Source organism: Malaya genurostris, chromosome 3, assembly GCF_030247185.1.
Source record: "Malaya genurostris strain Urasoe2022 chromosome 3, Malgen_1.1, whole genome shotgun sequence".
Lineage (NCBI taxonomy): Eukaryota > Metazoa > Arthropoda > Insecta > Diptera > Culicidae > Malaya > Malaya genurostris.
Window position 1 is genome coordinate 229835336 of NC_080572.1, and position 17914 is coordinate 229853249.

The following is a 17914-nucleotide window of genomic DNA, read 5'->3' on the forward strand; positions in this document are numbered from 1 at the left end:
ACCTTCAAGAAGTTCTTCGACGTGAAAGATCAACCGATTGTGTTTTATCGAGGAAGAAAATCAGCGTCGCTTTTATCAAATTCGTTCGGATCTGTGCTTGCTCCCGCGCTCAAGTAGCTTATACGTCATCACCATAAACAACGCTTTCGTTAAGTTTCTGTTTGTCACGAATCTGGTGTGAAGCGCAATGGCTAAAAAACAATGCGGCGAATGCAGAGAGGATGTCAACGATATTGAACCGATGCGTTGTGGTTTTTGCGAATCCTTCTTACATATCAGCCAAACTTGTTGCGGTATAAACGCTAGAGGTTTGAGAGATTATTTTAATCTCGGAAAGCTATTACTTATATGTACACCATGCAGAGAAGAGTTAAAAGGCCGAAGCATTCGCAAGTATATTGCTGAGAACCAACAACCTCTACCGCCCGTCTCGATTAGTGATATTGATCTACCAGCGCAAGTCCAGGAGTTATCTAAAGCGGTTGTTGCTCTCAATAATAAAATAGACAATATGTCGGCTCAAAGACAGCGTATATGGCCAGCACCGACGGATACACCTAGGGGAACGAAACGTCGCCGAATGGATGATGATAAAACGACTATTCAAGCTCCTACTGAACGCGGCATAAACGAAATTGATTTCAGTGACCTGTCGGTTCGTTCTATTTTCACTAATGAAGAGAAGTTCTGGCTTTATCTTTCGGGGTTCAATCCGTTAATCACCGACGGTGATGTTCAAAAAATCTTATCCCGTTGTTTGAATATAGCGGAACCAACAGATTTCGTACGACTCGTACCGAAAGGAAAAGACGTCACTGGTATGTCGTTCGTTTCATTCAAAATTGGTCTAGATCCCAACTTGAAAACTAAAGCGTTGGATCCAGCATCATGGCCTGTTGGACTGCTGTTTCGTGAGTTTATACCTCACCCAAAAAACTACGACCGTCGAATACAACCCACCAACTCAGAGACCATGTAAACAGGCTTGTTTCAGTGCGTTCGGCAGATGACGGTGGGAACCTACGGGTTTCCACCAGAGGCGAGTATTATTCAATGAATTCATCGATTCCTACATTAAACGTTCCCGTGTTGCAGCATGACGATCCTGAAGACGCTGTGATATGGATATATTACCAAAATGTTCGTGGCATGAAAACGAAAATCGACGATATATTTTTGGCCTCGAGCGATTGTAATTACGATGTCATAATACTGACTGAAACCGGACTTGACGATCGCATTAACTCTCTGCAACTGTTTGGAACATCGTTCAATGTTTTTCGTTGTGACCGTAGTACCCTTAACAGTAACAAAACAAGTTTTGGGGGCGTTTTAATTGCTGTGTCACAAAAATACACCAGCTCAAAGATCGAAACAGTGAATGGTCAATGCTTAGAACAAGTGTGTGCGAGTGCCACTGTTAAGGGGAAAAAAATGTTCATATGTGGTGTGTACATCCCTCCTGATAGGAGTCAAATCGTCGAAGTAATAGAGGCACACATTTCCACTGTTATTGAACTAAACTGTAAGGCATCTGCTGATGAAACTATTCTTGTTTGTGGTGATTTTAATCAGCCTCGAATTGTATGGGATTATGGACTGGATACCACGCATTGTTTTAACTCTTCTTCGCTGCCCGCTGCGAGTACGGCGCTGATCGATGGCATGGATTTTTTGAATCTTCATCAGTCGAACCAAAATAAAAATCATCTCGGACGGGTACTCGATCTAGTGTTTTGTTCCTGTGACCGCTCATTGTTTGTTGACGAGTGTGTAGCTTCGCTCCTACCCGTTGACCCGCACCATCCACCTTTAGTAATTTCGTTGCCCATTGAAGACAATAATTCACGACACGCAGCAAGTTCGGGAGACACACATTTACGGTTAAATTATAGAAAAATTGACTTCTCAGCTCTGATGGAATATTTGCAGAATTATAGTTGGACAACTCTGCGCGAAACGGATAATGTTGATGAGATGGCATCGTCGTTTTGTAGTACTATCTCCCGTTGGCTCAGTACAAATTTACCATTTGTTAAACGACCTATTTCTCCCCCGTGGGCCACATCACGTTTACATGATTTAAAGCGAAAGCGCAATGCTTGGCAGCGCAGCATCATGGACGTTGGCAGCACACCGTCGTTGGCGGAGCTTAGAAACAAAACAAAATTTCAAAAAATCGAGTGATGAGTACCGCAAAATGAATGCCGGTTTATATAGAGCTTACGTCATGCGAGTTCAAACGGATCTACGTAGGAACCCCAGGAATTTTTGGAACTTTGTGAATTCGAAGCGAAAATGTTCAATCATTCCTCAGAACGTTTGTTTTGACGGTGTGACGTCTGCATCAACATCAGACTCATGTGAGTTGTTTGCTAAATTCTTCGCTTCCGTGTTTACTGAGAAAGTGGCCTCCAACATCGAAGCTGGAGTCGCCGCATCATATGTTCCTGAAAACTTGGTGGATTTGCGTACATTTATAATCACTCCCGAAATGATCAGTGCTGCAGCAAAGAAACTGAAGAGTTCGTACTCGGCTGGACCTGATGGAATTCCTTCTGTCGTTTATACTCGCTGTGCAACTGCTCTGCTCGAACCATTATGTTACGTGTTCAACAAATCGTTCGAGCATGGTATATTTCCAACGATATGGAAGCAGTCGTTCATGTTTCCAGTCTACAAAAACGGTGATCGAAAGGATGTGAGAAATTATCGTGGTATTACGAGCCTATCTGCTGCCTCCAAGCTATTCGAAATAGTTGTCAGCTCTGTTGTTCTTTCTCGTACAAAAAGTTATATATCAACCGATCAGCATGGATTTATGCCAGGACGATCCGTTAGTACAAATTTGCTCGATTTTACCTCGACCTGCTTTTCGCGTATGGAGGAAAGGGTACAAATTGATGCAGTATACACCGATCTAAAAGCGGCTTTTGATCGTATAGACCACCGAATTCTATTATGTAAACTGATGCGACTTGGTGCATCACACAAGTTCGTTGAATGGTTGAGTTCCTATTTGTGTGGTAGAGTCCTACGCGTACAATTGGGAACCTCAGTTTCATCCCCGTTTACGAATAAATCAGGAGTTCCGCAGGGCAGTAATATGGGTCCCCTTTTGTTTGCACTATTTTTCAACGATGCCGCTTTGCTGCTTGGTTATGGATGCAAGCTGATCTACGCTGACGATTTGAAGCTGTACTTAGTAATTCGTAATTATGAGGACTGCGTCCATCTTCAAGAACTGCTAGATGAATTTGTCGCATGGTGTCGACGAAACCATCTTGTGATCAGCATTGCCAAATGTCAAGTAATTACATTTCACCGAATACTTCGTCCATTAATCTTCGACTACAAAATTGATGGACAAACACTTACAAGAGTTGACCGTGTTAATGACCTTGGTGTTGTATTGGATGCAAAACTCACATTTAATCAGCATCGCTCTGCTTTAATATCTAAGGCAACGAAACAACTCGGATTCGTAGCTAAAATCAGCAGAGATTTTAAGGACCCACATTGTTTGAAGGCGTTATACTGTTCCTTAGTGCGACCATTGCTGGAAAATGCCAGTTTGGTATGGAGTCCATATCAACTCGTTTGGAACTTGCGGATTGAGCGTGTTCAGAAAAGATTTATTCGGCTTGCGCTAAGAGACCTTCCCTGGCGAAATCCCTTGGATCTGCCACCGTACCCTGATCGATGTCGCCTGTTAGGTCTTGACACACTGGAACGACGAAGGAAGATTCAACAAGCTGCGTTTGTGGCGAAGATTATCAACGGCGAAATCGACTCTCCAAAAATCCTGTCTCTCATCGACTTCCGGGTTTCACAACGAACTCTACGATCAACAGGTTTGCTACAACGAAGATTCCATCGGACATCGTTTGGAGCCAACGAACCTATTGCAGCGTGTGTTCGAACTTTCTCCCTAGTTGAAAATTTATTCGATTTTGGTGAATCATCGCATAAGTTTGTTCAGAAAGTGTCGCAATCCTCGATTTTATAACTTAACTTTATATTCATTAAGACTTTTATTGTCAGATGGAACAAGCAAACAAATAAACAAATAAACAAATAAACAAATCCATTCCATATTATGTACCCTAAAGCAGTGAAGGCGATGAATGAAAATAGAAAAAACGTTTTCCCATAATGTGTTTGTATCTTCCTGAGTGAGATACAACTAGCAATGCTCACTGTTCGTGTATTTAATCTCGTACGCTGGAAAGCACACGTATTTTTAATATGCAGCTAATACGTAAGTTATTGTTAACCAGAATAGAACTGCACTTCCTTTCTGGATCTATCAACCAGGTGTGAATTCTCCATGATTCAATTGTCTTTTTTTAATAATGTTGGTGTTATTTTGCCGCCATAAAAGACAATATGGTTATTATTTGAATCAACTGTTCAATCATAAATGATGATTATTGTTCATACGATTTGATTGTTAGAAATATGAAATTTTTCCCATGTGTGATTCCGTAATGTTTGTTGCTAGAAAAGTTGTAAACTTTTGCTTTTCAAATAAAATAGCAAGACAAAATCGGGAATCAGACTAAGTTAGCTCTAAGCTATAATTTAGAAATGTACACAGATAAAATTATTTTGTGATTTTACATTTATTTTCATGCACATATTTGGAGCAGGCAATTAAATGGAAATTTACATTACAAAACGAAGCGGTTTGTAAATATACAGTCTTGTTCAATGAAAAACTAAATGAATTTTAATGTAGTTTTACATCAATCATGGTTTTGAATCAGATTTTCGTTTCAACTGATGTCTATTTCATAGTACAGACAGAAACAAATCATTCTGTGCGGTAGAATAATCTGACCAATTTCACAAAGAATGTGAGTTTTCCTCCTGAAAATTGATATTTTAAGCTGTTTTTAATGATTATGTTTGCAAGTTTCTAGATAACTGCACCCTCAATGCTAGTGATAAAAAATCCAATGACTTCTGAAGTTTTAGATATAAAAAGAACTTCCGAATCAGTTTGCACTGATGTTCTTTTAAATGAGCTCCACCTACATGGACTTCAATAATAATAATGATAATAATAATAATATTATTATTATTATTATTATTATTATTATTATTATTATTATTATTATTATTATTATTATTATTATTATTATTATTATTATTATTATTATTATTATTATTATTATTATTATTATTATTATTATTATTATTATTATTATTATTATTATTATTATTATTATTATTATTATTATTATTATTATTATTATTATTATTATTATTATTATTATTATTATTATTATTATAATTATCATTATTATTATTATTAAAAAAAACTCAAACAATAGTTACAAGGGTCTCTCACTTGGCACAAATCTCAATCCTCTCTTTATGTTTTTACGTGAATGAAATTAACAGCTGATTTTGTGGTTTCTGCTACAAGACCAAACGCATGAATAATTTGTCCATTTGGGCTATCAAAATGGGTATCGAACTCTTCACGGGGAAAACAAAGGTGGCCATGTTTTTTTAGAAAGTATGATTCAGATCAAACTTTTTTTAACATCAAATACCTTCTGGTCTGGAGCACGTAAGCGGAATGCACTAGTTATCTAGTAACGAAAATCCAAAAAGGTTTTTTATTTTTTGAACAACAATAATATCTTGGTTGGGTGCTCACCCGGAATATCTAAAAATTGTATCATACAACGACACTTTCGGTATTGGAGTATGAATGCATTATCTTTCTCTCCACTGCAAACATCCATAACATTGAATTAGAATGAACCTAGCATAACTGTTTCCGTATTATCTCAGATAACATGCATTCGATTAAAACAACATGTCCAGTTCAACGCACGATCGAGTACAGCCCCTGTATGATTTTTCTCCTAACACATCCTTTCGATGAGTTTTCATTGATTACTGTTTTTCAGTTTTATCACGTTTTTGCCTTTCTCTAGAGAAAGGTAATAGAATTTATGGAGAAACCGACTTTTGAACGAAGCTCCGGAGACTCCTAGTGTTATATACCTTTCGACTCAGCTCGCGAGATCGATCGAATTATGGTCCCATACAAAGTTCCTGAATTTAATTCGAATCCAACTTCCTTTTTCGGAAGTACAGAGTGATATGTGCAAAAATAAATGAAAATTTGTGCACTAACTTTTCTCAGAAATGACTCTATCGATGTACATGAACTTGGATTCAAATGAAAGATAATAAAATGTCATATAAAATTCCTGATTTTTATCTTGAAAAAAAAACAGGTAGATTTTATTTAAAGGGTGTTCTTCCACATATGACCATGTAATTCCATTAAAAATTTTCATAAATTTCTCTAGTTTGTAGATTTCATGAACAAATCTCATTTCAGCTATACCGGTTCTCTGTTTCCGGTTTCGAAAGTACCGAAAGTACTCCAATATCCAATATTTCCAAACGGAGCTCACTACTATTTCTCAGAAATGGCTAAACTGATTTTCTTGAACCTGAATCATATACAGGGTCTCGCATTGTGCATGAAGGACATTACTGCCCATTTTGTTTTGGCGTGGCCCAAAAATTATCTTGGATACAGAACCTGTTTTTACTAATTTTTTCACTCACAGCTTCATAGTACAGTCTGTTACATAAGAGCGGGGTCACGGATACTCGCGATCGGTAGAGTGGAATGATGTGATTTTTTTAACACAGAGGGCAGTAATGTCCCTCATTCAGTAATAGCCGTTCAACCGAGAAGGTTGTGTATAGAAGCGTACAGTTTAATAACGCTGGTTAGTTTACACGCGTTAAATACGACAACGGTTGAACTACAGGTAGAGACCTGTTGGCAGCAGCCGTTAAAACGTAAAATCGTGCTGCATAAGAGAGCCCTAGTGCTGGGCCAAGCTGGTGAAGGAAACAACAAAGGGCGTTTCCCAAGCTCTACCCAGGCCACAATATACAGCCACAAGTGCTGAGCAGGAGAGTGCAAAGGCACATTGAAGAAGAAGAGTGCAAAGGCACACAGAAGCAGGAGAGTGCAAAAGCACACCGGTGCGAAGGCACTTCGGTGCAGAAGCATATCGGTGCGGAGCACAAGGAAGAAGGAGACAAGACAACTCGGTCTTTCCACTGCCATACAACACGCAGGTATACACCGGTGACCTGCGCTGGTTGCAGCTGGCGAAGACAAAAGTAAATCGGAAATCGAGTGGTGCTGGATGTCAGGTAGCAGTAGCATCACATCCAACAATCAGCATCCAACAAGAACATCTAGAGCAACGAGGATCTACACGGCAGTGCAACGGAGATAGACAACAATTTCAAGGTAGAAGTTTTTTCTTTTCCTTTTGATTGAGTACTGTGTAGTGTTGGTTTCATTTTTCATTTTAAAGTTTGTTTAAAAATTTAAATGTGATGGATGAATCCATGGATGTAAATCCTAGCATGAATCCGATACCCCCACGAACGAAAAAATATCAGGAGAGCTCTTCTGGGCCTTGGATAGTCTTTTTTAGACGTATATCAAAGCCATTAAACATTTACCAAATTTCTAAAGGTTTGACATCACGATACTCTTCAATCAAAGAGATCATAAAAGTAAATAACGATAAAATTCGTGTTGTGGTAAATAATTTGAAACACGCGAATGATATTGTCTCTTCGGAACATTTCATTAAAGAGTATAAAGTTTACATACCCTCCAAAGATGTCGAAATTGACGGTGTTGTTACCGAAGCGAGTCTTTCGGTAGATGATTTACTCAAGCATGGTGTTGGTCGTTTCAAGAACTCTATGCTTGAGGGTGTGAAAATACTGGAGTGCAAACAACTGTACTCAGTAGTTTATGAAGAGGGAAAAAAAGTTTATCGCCCATCAGACTCGTTTCGAGTGACATTTGCCGGATCTGCGTTGCCGTCCCATGTCTATGTCGATAAAATTCGCCTCCCTGTTCGGCTTTTTGTTCCAAATGTAATGAATTGTACGAACTGCAAAAAATTCGGACACACAGCTACTTACTGTAGCAATAAACCAAAATGTATTAAGTGTAAAGGACCTCATAAAGATAATGATTGCAACAAGGAAATTGAAAAATGTATTTATTGTGGGGAAAGTCCTCATGAGGATATTTCAGTATGCACTGCATTTAAAGTGCACAAAGACAAAATTAAGCTTTCTTTAAAAGCACGGTCTAAGCGCACATATGCAGAAATGCTTAAAACGGTCATTGATGTCCCCCCTTTGGAAACCGAAAACGGGTTTTCAAATCTAGAGGAAACAGAGGACTCTGACTCTGACGAAAATAGTGAAGGTAATTCGTTTATCACTACCCAAGGGTCAGTTAAGAGAAAGAAGTCTTCTTCCAAATTACCAAAAAAGACACCTAAAGTTTCATCTTCAAAAAAAGATCCCCGTGTTAAACAAAAAAAGTCAAAACCAAAGACTGTGCCTCCTGGTTTGTCAAATTCACAAACCAATCCAGGATCTTGCAGAGAAAAAGGTAATAATCCTGTGGGCTCCATTTCACAGCCACCAACAGGATTACTGAAGTTTTCGGAAATTGTTGAATGGATTTTCTCAGCATTCAATATATCTGAACCCTTAAAGACCCTCATAATGGCATTCCTTCCAATAGCTAGAAATTTTTTGAAGCAGTTATCAGCTCAATGGCCAATTGTCTCAGGTTTTGTATCTTTTGATGGATAATTTATCACCCGCCGCAAATGATACAATCACTGTCCTGCAGTGGAATTGTCGAAGCATCATGCCAAAACTTGATTCATTTAAAATTTTATTGCATAGTCAAAAATGTGATGTATTTGCTTTATGCGAAACATGGCTTACTTCAAACATAGCTTTAAATTTTAATGATTTTAACATTATACGTCTCGATAGAGACTCTCCGTATTGTGGAGTGCTTTTAGGAATTAAGAAATGTTATTCCTTTTATAGATTAAACATTCCTTCGACTTCTAGTATAGAAGTTGTTGCTTGTCAAATAAACATTAAAGGAAAGGACATTTGCATTGCTTCGGTATATATTCCTCCAAGAGCTCAAGTTGGACAACGACAGCTTAATGAAATTGTCGAAGCCCTTCCTGCTCCACGTTTGATTTTAGGAGATTTCAATTCGCACGGAATGATGTGGGGTTCCGTTTACAATGATAGCAGATCATCTCTAATATATAATATTTGCGACAATTTTAGCATGACGGTACTAAATATGGGTAGCATGACACGGATCCCAAGACCTCCGGCACGTCCAAGTGCATTAGATTTATCTCTTTGTTCGACTTCAATTCGACTAGATTGCACCTGGAAAGTATTTCCTGATTTACACGGTAGCGATCATTTACCAATCATCATCTCAATTAGCAGTAACAAAGGCATTGCTAATTCAGTTAATATTCCATATGATTTGACAAAAAATATTGACTGGATTAAATACCAAAGTAATATTTCAAGTGTCTTAACTTCAATGGAAGAGCTCCCCCCACTTGAAGAATATGACTTCCTCGTTTGTTCGATTCTGGAGGCCGCAGAACAAGCCCAAACCAAACGATTTCTTGGTCCATCGTCTAACAGAAGGCCTCCAAACCCTTGGTGGGACAAAGAGTGTTCAGATGCTAAGCACGCGAAACAAAATGCTTTCAAGACGTTTTTAAAACGAGGAGGAGGAACTCCTCAGAATTTTGAAAATTTCTTGACTTTAGAAACCAAGTACAAGAGCATACTTCGGGCCAAGAAATGTAGCTATTGGAGACATTTTGTCGAAGGTTTGTCAAGAGAAACCTCAATGAGCACTCTTTGGAATACGGCCAGACGAATGAGGAATCGTAACGTGGGCAATGAGAGTGATGAATACTCGAACCGATGGATATTTGACTTTGCTAGGAAAGTTTGCCCAGATTCTGTTCCTACGCAAAGCATTATACGGGAATCTCCTCCAAATAATGGTTTTATTAATAACCCATTTTCAATGATAGAATTTTCTATAGCACTCTTGTCTTGTAACAATAACGCCCCTGGGTTGGACAGAATTAAATTCAACTTGGTGAAGAATCTGCCCGACCTCGCAAAAAGACGTTTGTTGGAATTGTTCAACAAGTTTCTTGAGCAAAATATTGTTCCGCCTGACTGGAGACAAGTGAAAGTTATCGCCATTCAAAAGCCGGGGAAACCAGCTTCCAATCACAACTCATATAGACCCATTGCGATGTTGTCCTGCATCAGAAAATTGTTCGAAAAAATTATTCTACGACGTCTCGACACTTGGGTCGAGACGAACGGTTTGTTGTCAGATACTCAGTTTGGCTTCCGTAGAAATAAAGGGACGAATGATTGCCTTGCATTACTTTCGTCTGACATCCAAATTGCCTTCGCTCAAAAGCAACAAATGGCATCTGTATTTTTAGACATTAAAGGAGCATTTGATTCAGTTTCCATTGATGTTCTTTCAGACAAGCTCCACCAACATGGACTTCCAGCGGTTATAAATAATTATTTGCACAACCTTTTGTCAGAGAAGTGCATGTATTTTTCACATGGCGATTTGGCAACATTCAGAATTAGCTACATGGGTCTCCCGCAAGGCTCATGCCTCAGTCCGCTCCTCTATAATTTTTACGTGAATGACATTGACAGCTGTCTAGTAACCCCATGTACACTAAGGCAATTGGCAGATGATGGCGTGGTTTCAGTTACTGGGCCCAAAGCTATTGATCTGCATAAACCATTGCAAGATACCTTAGATAACTTGTCCGTTTGGGCTGTTCATCTTGGTATCGAATTCTCTGCGGAGAAAACAGAGTTAGTCGTCTTCTCAAGAAAGCATGATCCCGCGCAGCTTCAGCTCCATATGATGGGAAGAATGATCCAACAGGTTTTAACTTTTAAATACCTCGGGGTGTGGTTCGATTCCAAATGCACGTGGGGAGGACACATTAGGTATCTGATAACGAAATGCCAACAAAGAGTAAATTTTCTTCGAACAATAACAGGATCTTGGTGGGGTTCTCATCCGCAAGATCTAATAAAATTGTATCAAACAACGATACTTTCAGTGATGGAATATGGATGCGTTTGTTTTCGTTCCGCTGCAAACTCTCATTTTATCAAACTTGAGCGAATTCAGTACCGTTGTTTGCGAATAGCCTTAGGCTGCATGCACTCGACACATACAATGAGTCTTGAAGTTCTGGCGGGAGTTCTTCCATTAAAAGATCGATTTTGGGAGCTTTCATCACGCCTGCTAATAAGATGTGAGGTGCTGAATCCCATGGTAATTAATAATTTCGAACGACTAGTCGAGCTTCGATCTTAAACAAAATTTATGACAGTATATTTTAACCATATGTCAAAGGAAATCAACCCTTCAAGATATATTCCTATCCGTGTCAGCATCCTAAGTGCCCCTGACTCAACTTTATTTTTCGATACATCCATGCAGCGTGAAGTGCGTGGAATCCCGGATCATCTACGCTCGACGGAAATCCCAAAAATATTTTTAAGTAAGTTCAGGCATATTGACTCTGAGAAAATGTTTTACACGGACGGATCGCGAATTGAAGAAGCGACAGGGTTTTATATGTTCAACAATAATGTTTCGGCCTCATTTAGGCTTCAAGAACCTGCATCTGTTTATATAGCAGAGCTAGCAGCAGTTCATTATAGTTTGAGTGTAATCGTCACATTATCTCCAAACCATTATTTCCTCTTCACAGATAGTCTGAGTGCAATTGAAGCCATTCGCTCAATCGCTGCTGGCAAAAATGAACCGTTTTTCTTGGGTAAAATAAAACAGTGTCTGAACGACATATTGAATAATAATTATCTAATCACTATAGTCTGGGTCCCGGCTCATTGCTCCATTCCAGGCAATGAAAGAGCCGATAATTTAGCCAAACGTGGTGCTATTGAGGGTGAAATTTATGAGCGACCGATTGCTTTCAACGAATTCTATAGTTCGTCTCGCCAAAGAACACTTGCCAGCTGGCAAGCATCTTGGGATAGAGATGATCTGGGTCGGTGGATGCACTCAATTATTCCGAAAATATCGACAAAGGCATGGTTCAGGGGACTGGATGTGAGTAGGGATTTCATTCGTGTGATGTCCAGACTCATGTCCAATCACTACACGTTAGATGCACATCTCCTTCGAATTGGGCTCTCCGAGACTAATCATTGTGCTTGCGGAGAAGGTTATCGGGATATTGATCATGTCGTTTGGACATGCGTGGAGTATCGTGATGTCAGATCTCAACTAATAAATTCTTTGCGTACCCAAGGTAAACTATCCAATATCCCAGTTCGAGACATTCTTGCTTGTCGTGACCTTTCATACATGAAACTTATTTATCATTTCATAAAGAAAATTGGAGTTTCAATTTAATAAAGGCCCCTTTTAAGACTTAGTTCTGATCCCAGCTGCGTCCATGAGTTCAACCAATAGCTAAATTAGAATAAAAATTATGTAATGATACAAACAAACTCGAAACAGTTTATGAAATTATCAACAGAATGTCTGAAAATAACAGCTTATTTTATAATTTATAGAAGTTAATCGTTTGGTTCAAATAATATTTCCGAGTAGATTTCATAATTAATGACGAGTTACCTAAGATGATATTTAAGCTATAAGAGAATATGTTTTAATAAATTCAAAACGTTGTGACTATGTTAGAATTAAATTAGGATAAGAATGTTATGTAAAAGTGATGCTACGGCGAAGAAAAACTTATGTAAACTGCCTTAAGAAATAAACGTATTTATGGAAAAAAAAAAGTAATGTCCTTCATGCACAATGCGAGACTATTGTTTACAATTCGATCTCAGCATTTATCCAAAATGAGTACCGCTAACGCTTCGCGCTTCGAAGTTGTTTTTTTCTGCTCGCACCCGAAAGATCTCAAAATGACCCAAGCCCTCTCAGTCGCCCGATGCCAATCCAATTGAGAACGTTTGGGCTCAAATGAAGATGAAGTTTGGGAAGAACCGACCACACAATTTGAAGCAGCTTGCTCGCCGAATTCACAAAATTTGAAGGTCATTTTCAGAAGAAAACGCGCAAAATCTCGCTCAAAGTATGCCTCGAAGCTGTCAAGCCATTATTAACACTGAAGGGGATTGGACTTGCTATTAATGTATTTGCATGCAAGTTTTTGATCTATTAAAATAATATTCAAAAGTATTTTCATGTTGAGTCTTTCCACAGACTAACAGACTGTGTTACACGAAAACACCGACATTTTCAGCTTCAATTTAAAATGTTATTTAAACTCACGAATTGTTGTAACGTACTAGACGAAAAAAACCCTCGATCTTCTACTTTCTGATGCCGTGTTCCGTTTCTCCCTCCCTTTTTTATTTTCAGTGTAACTAAAGAACAAAATGTGCCAGGTTCTTGCGCGCAACCCTGTATAAAACTCGTGAATTTTATCTGGATCCGACTTCTGGTTCCGGAATTACAATGTGATGAGAGCTTAAATTTTCAAACCGTCGTATAAAAGCGACGATACGAAAAATGAAAAAATCTGAATTTGACTCCGATACTGTGTACAAATTGAAAAGGTTATGCTATTATATATCCACCAAATTAACTTTCTTGTTTTTATTCAACATTCAATGAGAATTCCTTAGTATAATCTGTTCGCGTCAAAATTTTTAAGAGGGTTTTAATACGTCTATCTACTTAATAAACGCGTGAAATATTTCACAGACTGGTGAACGTATGTAAAACCGGATCAGGTTCTGTTCGCCGAAAGCCGTTTCGCCAAATGTCATTTCGCCTAAAGAGTCATTTCGCCGAAAGGGTCATTTTGCCGAACTCCTAATTAGTCCTAATATCGTGATTGGAATTGATTTAAAGAAAAGACAAATGAAAAATGATTATGTTTACTCCCGTTTTGTTGACCTACAATCGTACTTCTGAAATAATCCAGCCAGATTTGAATCATTTTCGTAGGTTTATATAAGATGCTCAGAACGGAATTAAAAAAAACTTGTTGGCGTTATTAATGTATCTACCAGGCTATTGTTTGCGATATTTTCCGATAACTGAGTGCAAATGAAAAAATTTTGTTTTTGTTCTAAATCGAAATTATTATCCAACCTAAACTGTTTGATCTGCTACTTTTTGCACTCTTCTGCGATATATAAGTTTGAATTTAGACTGTATTTTACAAAAAAATATTCATAACTCTTTTGAAATTTATCATAGCACTTTGAAATGTTATAGTCTGTTAAGTATTTGCACAAAGTCTAGTTTTGTAGAAAAATTTATTACTCTCAGAAGAATATAAAATTTGTTAGAACAAAAAAACTGATTTTTAAAACTTTATTATTTAAACCACCTAAAATTAATAACCGGCTAGAGCTAGAAAAAAATTTTCTTAAGTAAAGTTACTCGAAATTTAATTTTCTACAATATCGTCGAAGACAAAAATTCTCTAGCTGCTTGCAGTAAAAAGTTAATTTTTTTATCTGTCTTTACACGTGTACTGGAACATGGCCGTCCATGTACATAAAACCGCAGTAACAACCCGTGCAACTTTTCATAAGACACCAATGATGAAAAGTCTACGGTTTTGCTGAACAATAATTAAAGGCATGAAATTGCCGTTTTGGACCACTGTGCATCGTTTTGTTCGTATGCTTTCCGACCTCGCTACAGTTCGTTCGGACCTAACTGAACCAAAGAAACCTAGCTTTGAGTAGACCGGGCAAACGAGACGGTTACAGGTTTGTATGCGAGAGTCCGCCGCTTCCAACGGCGGGTTAGCGGCCAACTCTGATGGCGTCGCCATCTTGGCTTCGGATATGTGGCTACGAAACATTAATTTTCCATGAGATATAAAAACAAATAGATTTTTGATAACAAGAATTTTCAGTTTTCTAATAAAATATGTTATGTATTCGGGAAAATGACCCTCTCGGCGAAATGGCCCTTTCGGAGAAAAATCCCTCTCGGCGAAATGACCTTTTCGGCGAAACGATTCATTCGGCGAAATGACCTTTTCGGCGAAACGATTCATTCGGCGAAACGACTTTCAGCAAAATGGCTTTTGGCGAAATGACCCGCTTCCTGTAAAATCATTATGTAAAATCCTTTTTTGGTGATATTACAAGTTTATGTATCGAAGTTGGAGTCGAAAGAATAGCAAGTGCGAAAAGCAATTATGTGCGGTCGTATCCGGAAATCCGGATCTGTCAGTTAGAAAAAAAAAAAGCAAAAAAAGCTTCTGATTAAAAACATAAAAATGGCTCCAACTTTCGTGCATACTCCCAAGCACCAACGGAACGGCGTAGAGAAACATTTCAGGACGAAAAAAGGTAAAAAAATATTTGTTTTAGCAAACAATATGCAACTGTGGTCGAGAAAGTCAAAGCTTAATCACTACCGGAACGGTAAACAAGCAAATATACCGTGAAGAATGCCTAAAGAAACGATTGTAACATTTCTACGCAGCCATGGTGCTCCCTCGCTATTCTGATGGAATTTGGCATCTTGTCACTACGTCAAATATGTTTTGGAATGGTATAAAGCGAATGCAATTCATGTTGTACCGAAGAAGGCCAGTCCACCTAACTCCCCGGAGATGCGACCTATGGAGCGGTATTGGGAACTCGTGAAAAGAGAATTCTCTCAATATAAATAACAAGCTACAACTATAGACAAATTTCGACAAAGTTGGACAAAAGCAGCTAAATCGGTCTTCACAGACCCTAATGGCTGAAGTAAAGCTAAAAGTTCATAGTTTCTTCATGTAGCGTAATTAAGTAACCGTAACTAGTTTTAAGATGACTAATAATGCACAATTAAATGAATGAAAAATGCATATTAGATTGAACTAACAGCAAATTTGTTTTATTACTAATTTAATCTGTGATTTTGGACAGACCAATTTCAAAATACATACATTACATGAACCATAATTGATAATGATTCATACGAAGATAGTCTAGAAAAGACTGATTAATTCGTTCATAAACTGATTTCGGGATAGTTTTAATAAATAGTTTTAAACTTTGAACAACCAGACAGAATATCTGTAATTTTCAGGAGTTTATTTTTGCGCGACCAACAATTCCACACTGATTTTTTCGTATTCATTTATCATTTATTGGATGTGTCAATACACATTTTAAATTAGTTTATTATTGAAAATATTATAAACAGACGACTATTGTTATCCTGTACTATAACACTGATTGGCGGATGGTAAACTTATGTTTATCTCTCCCTGTTCTATTATTGTCTATCTATGAAATATGAGAGCTCGTCCTACACCCATTCACCAAACATAATTATCATTCGATGTTTGAGAGTATTATTCAGATATCAAATTGTTGACATAACCCGCACATTTGTGCACAATTAGTCCATTGTCAAATCTTTTCATCGACGCGTACCAAACCAAAAAAAACCCTACTTCCACATCCTTCCAATCCCCACTCCAATGTACATACAACGGGAAACCAGAAACAGTATGAGCTTACCTCTCGGCGATGTCCGGGTACAATGGAATTTCCGACACCATCGTATATCATGGATCCCGGTCCAATCGCTCGCAGCAGGAATAAAAATTTTAGAACTTGCTTCCATGCTTCTCGCTGCAGGGCTTGATCACGGAATCCCGTTGGGAATCTCTGCTTCCCGAAGCGTCGAACCAACTCGCCAACATCCCGCACTATAGCCGTGCATCGACTTTCATCGATGGCTAATCTTTCGAAGCCAAGAAGGTCACCCCCCTTGTGTAACGATAATTTACCGATGGAATCGCTTTCAAAATATAGCTTCAACGAAAGAGCTTGCAGCGGGCGCAACAACAATTCATCGATGATGGCTCTGGTGTTAATTTCTTTTGCGGATGTTTTATGGCTGACCAATCCTGGTTTTGGAGAGAATGGATAAAGAAAAGTGAAATTATGATAATGAATTGTGAATCATGCTTTACGACCAAGATTATGTGCACCACTTAATTTAGTAATAATGTGATTTTATGCATTCGCACAGCTCACAGCTCCAGACATACACTACTATAATTTATAGCATACCGCAAGGACTTGGCGTTTGCCAATATGGCGCGTATAAATTATAAATCACGAGTTTCGTTTGGTTTAAAGAGGCTTTAAACACGTTTTGTTCTCGAGCCAACAAAAACTTCTGATTATTTTTTGTTTGGATATGTCCTGTTGGTTTCCGTATCATGCTGTTATCCATCCCGAGTTGCGAATATATACGCGTTATATTTATGACTTAAAATTCAACGAAGTAAAGATACAAAACGTGGATAAAGAGAAAAGTAGGAACTTAACCAAACATGCTCCGAATGTTCCACCGAAAGGCACACACACTTTGAAGATAAACGACATAAATGAAGGGAAGCACAAATGAAAATGAATGTACATGTGCACTTTAGTAGTGTGACATAAAATCAATGCTAATCGAATATTCAATTATATACAAATTTCCATAAACCGGTAACGAACGTGGAGACTGGAACATTGAACATTGTAGTGTAGCGAACAATAAGATGTTGCTTGAATGGGAGGTGAGTGTAGCGTGATTTGTAACACCATCGTTCTTCAAGCAGCCTACCTCGGACTGATCTTCATCTTCGCACACAGGGTCAAAAAGTTTTTCTATACTCCAAGAAAAGAATAATAGATTTTGAAGATTTCCATTGCATTCGAAGAATTTGAAGGTTTCTATTGCATAATACTACTATATTGATATACACTGAAGTCTTTTTTAAGCGAATTTACGTACCGCATAAAAAGACCGCATAACTCTTAAAATTCGCATAAAAAACGCATAACTCTGAAACTTAAAAAAAGTCGCATAAAAAACCGCATAAAAAAAAGACCTTAGTGTACTCCATTTGAATTTAAGGTAGAGAAAATCTATGCGAGAAAGTGAAATTAGCTCCATTTTATC

The 17914-nt window shown here is 38.1% G+C and overlaps 1 protein-coding gene across 8 annotated transcripts in view; it reads right to left on the bottom strand.

The window, feature by feature from the left end:
* Nucleotides 1–16338: 16338 nt before the first annotated feature.
* LOC131436269 (uncharacterized) overlaps nucleotides 16339–17914 on the bottom strand; it is a 37379-nt gene continuing 35803 nt past the window's right edge. For all 8 annotated transcript variants that reach the window (XM_058604893.1, XM_058604896.1, XM_058604892.1 and 5 more), the window contains one exon: nucleotides 16339–16865. In XM_058604893.1, coding sequence (XP_058460876.1) covers nucleotides 16363–16865 — 503 coding nt within the window. In that variant the 3' untranslated portion in view covers nucleotides 16339–16362. The remainder of the gene's footprint in view (nucleotides 16866–17914) is intronic.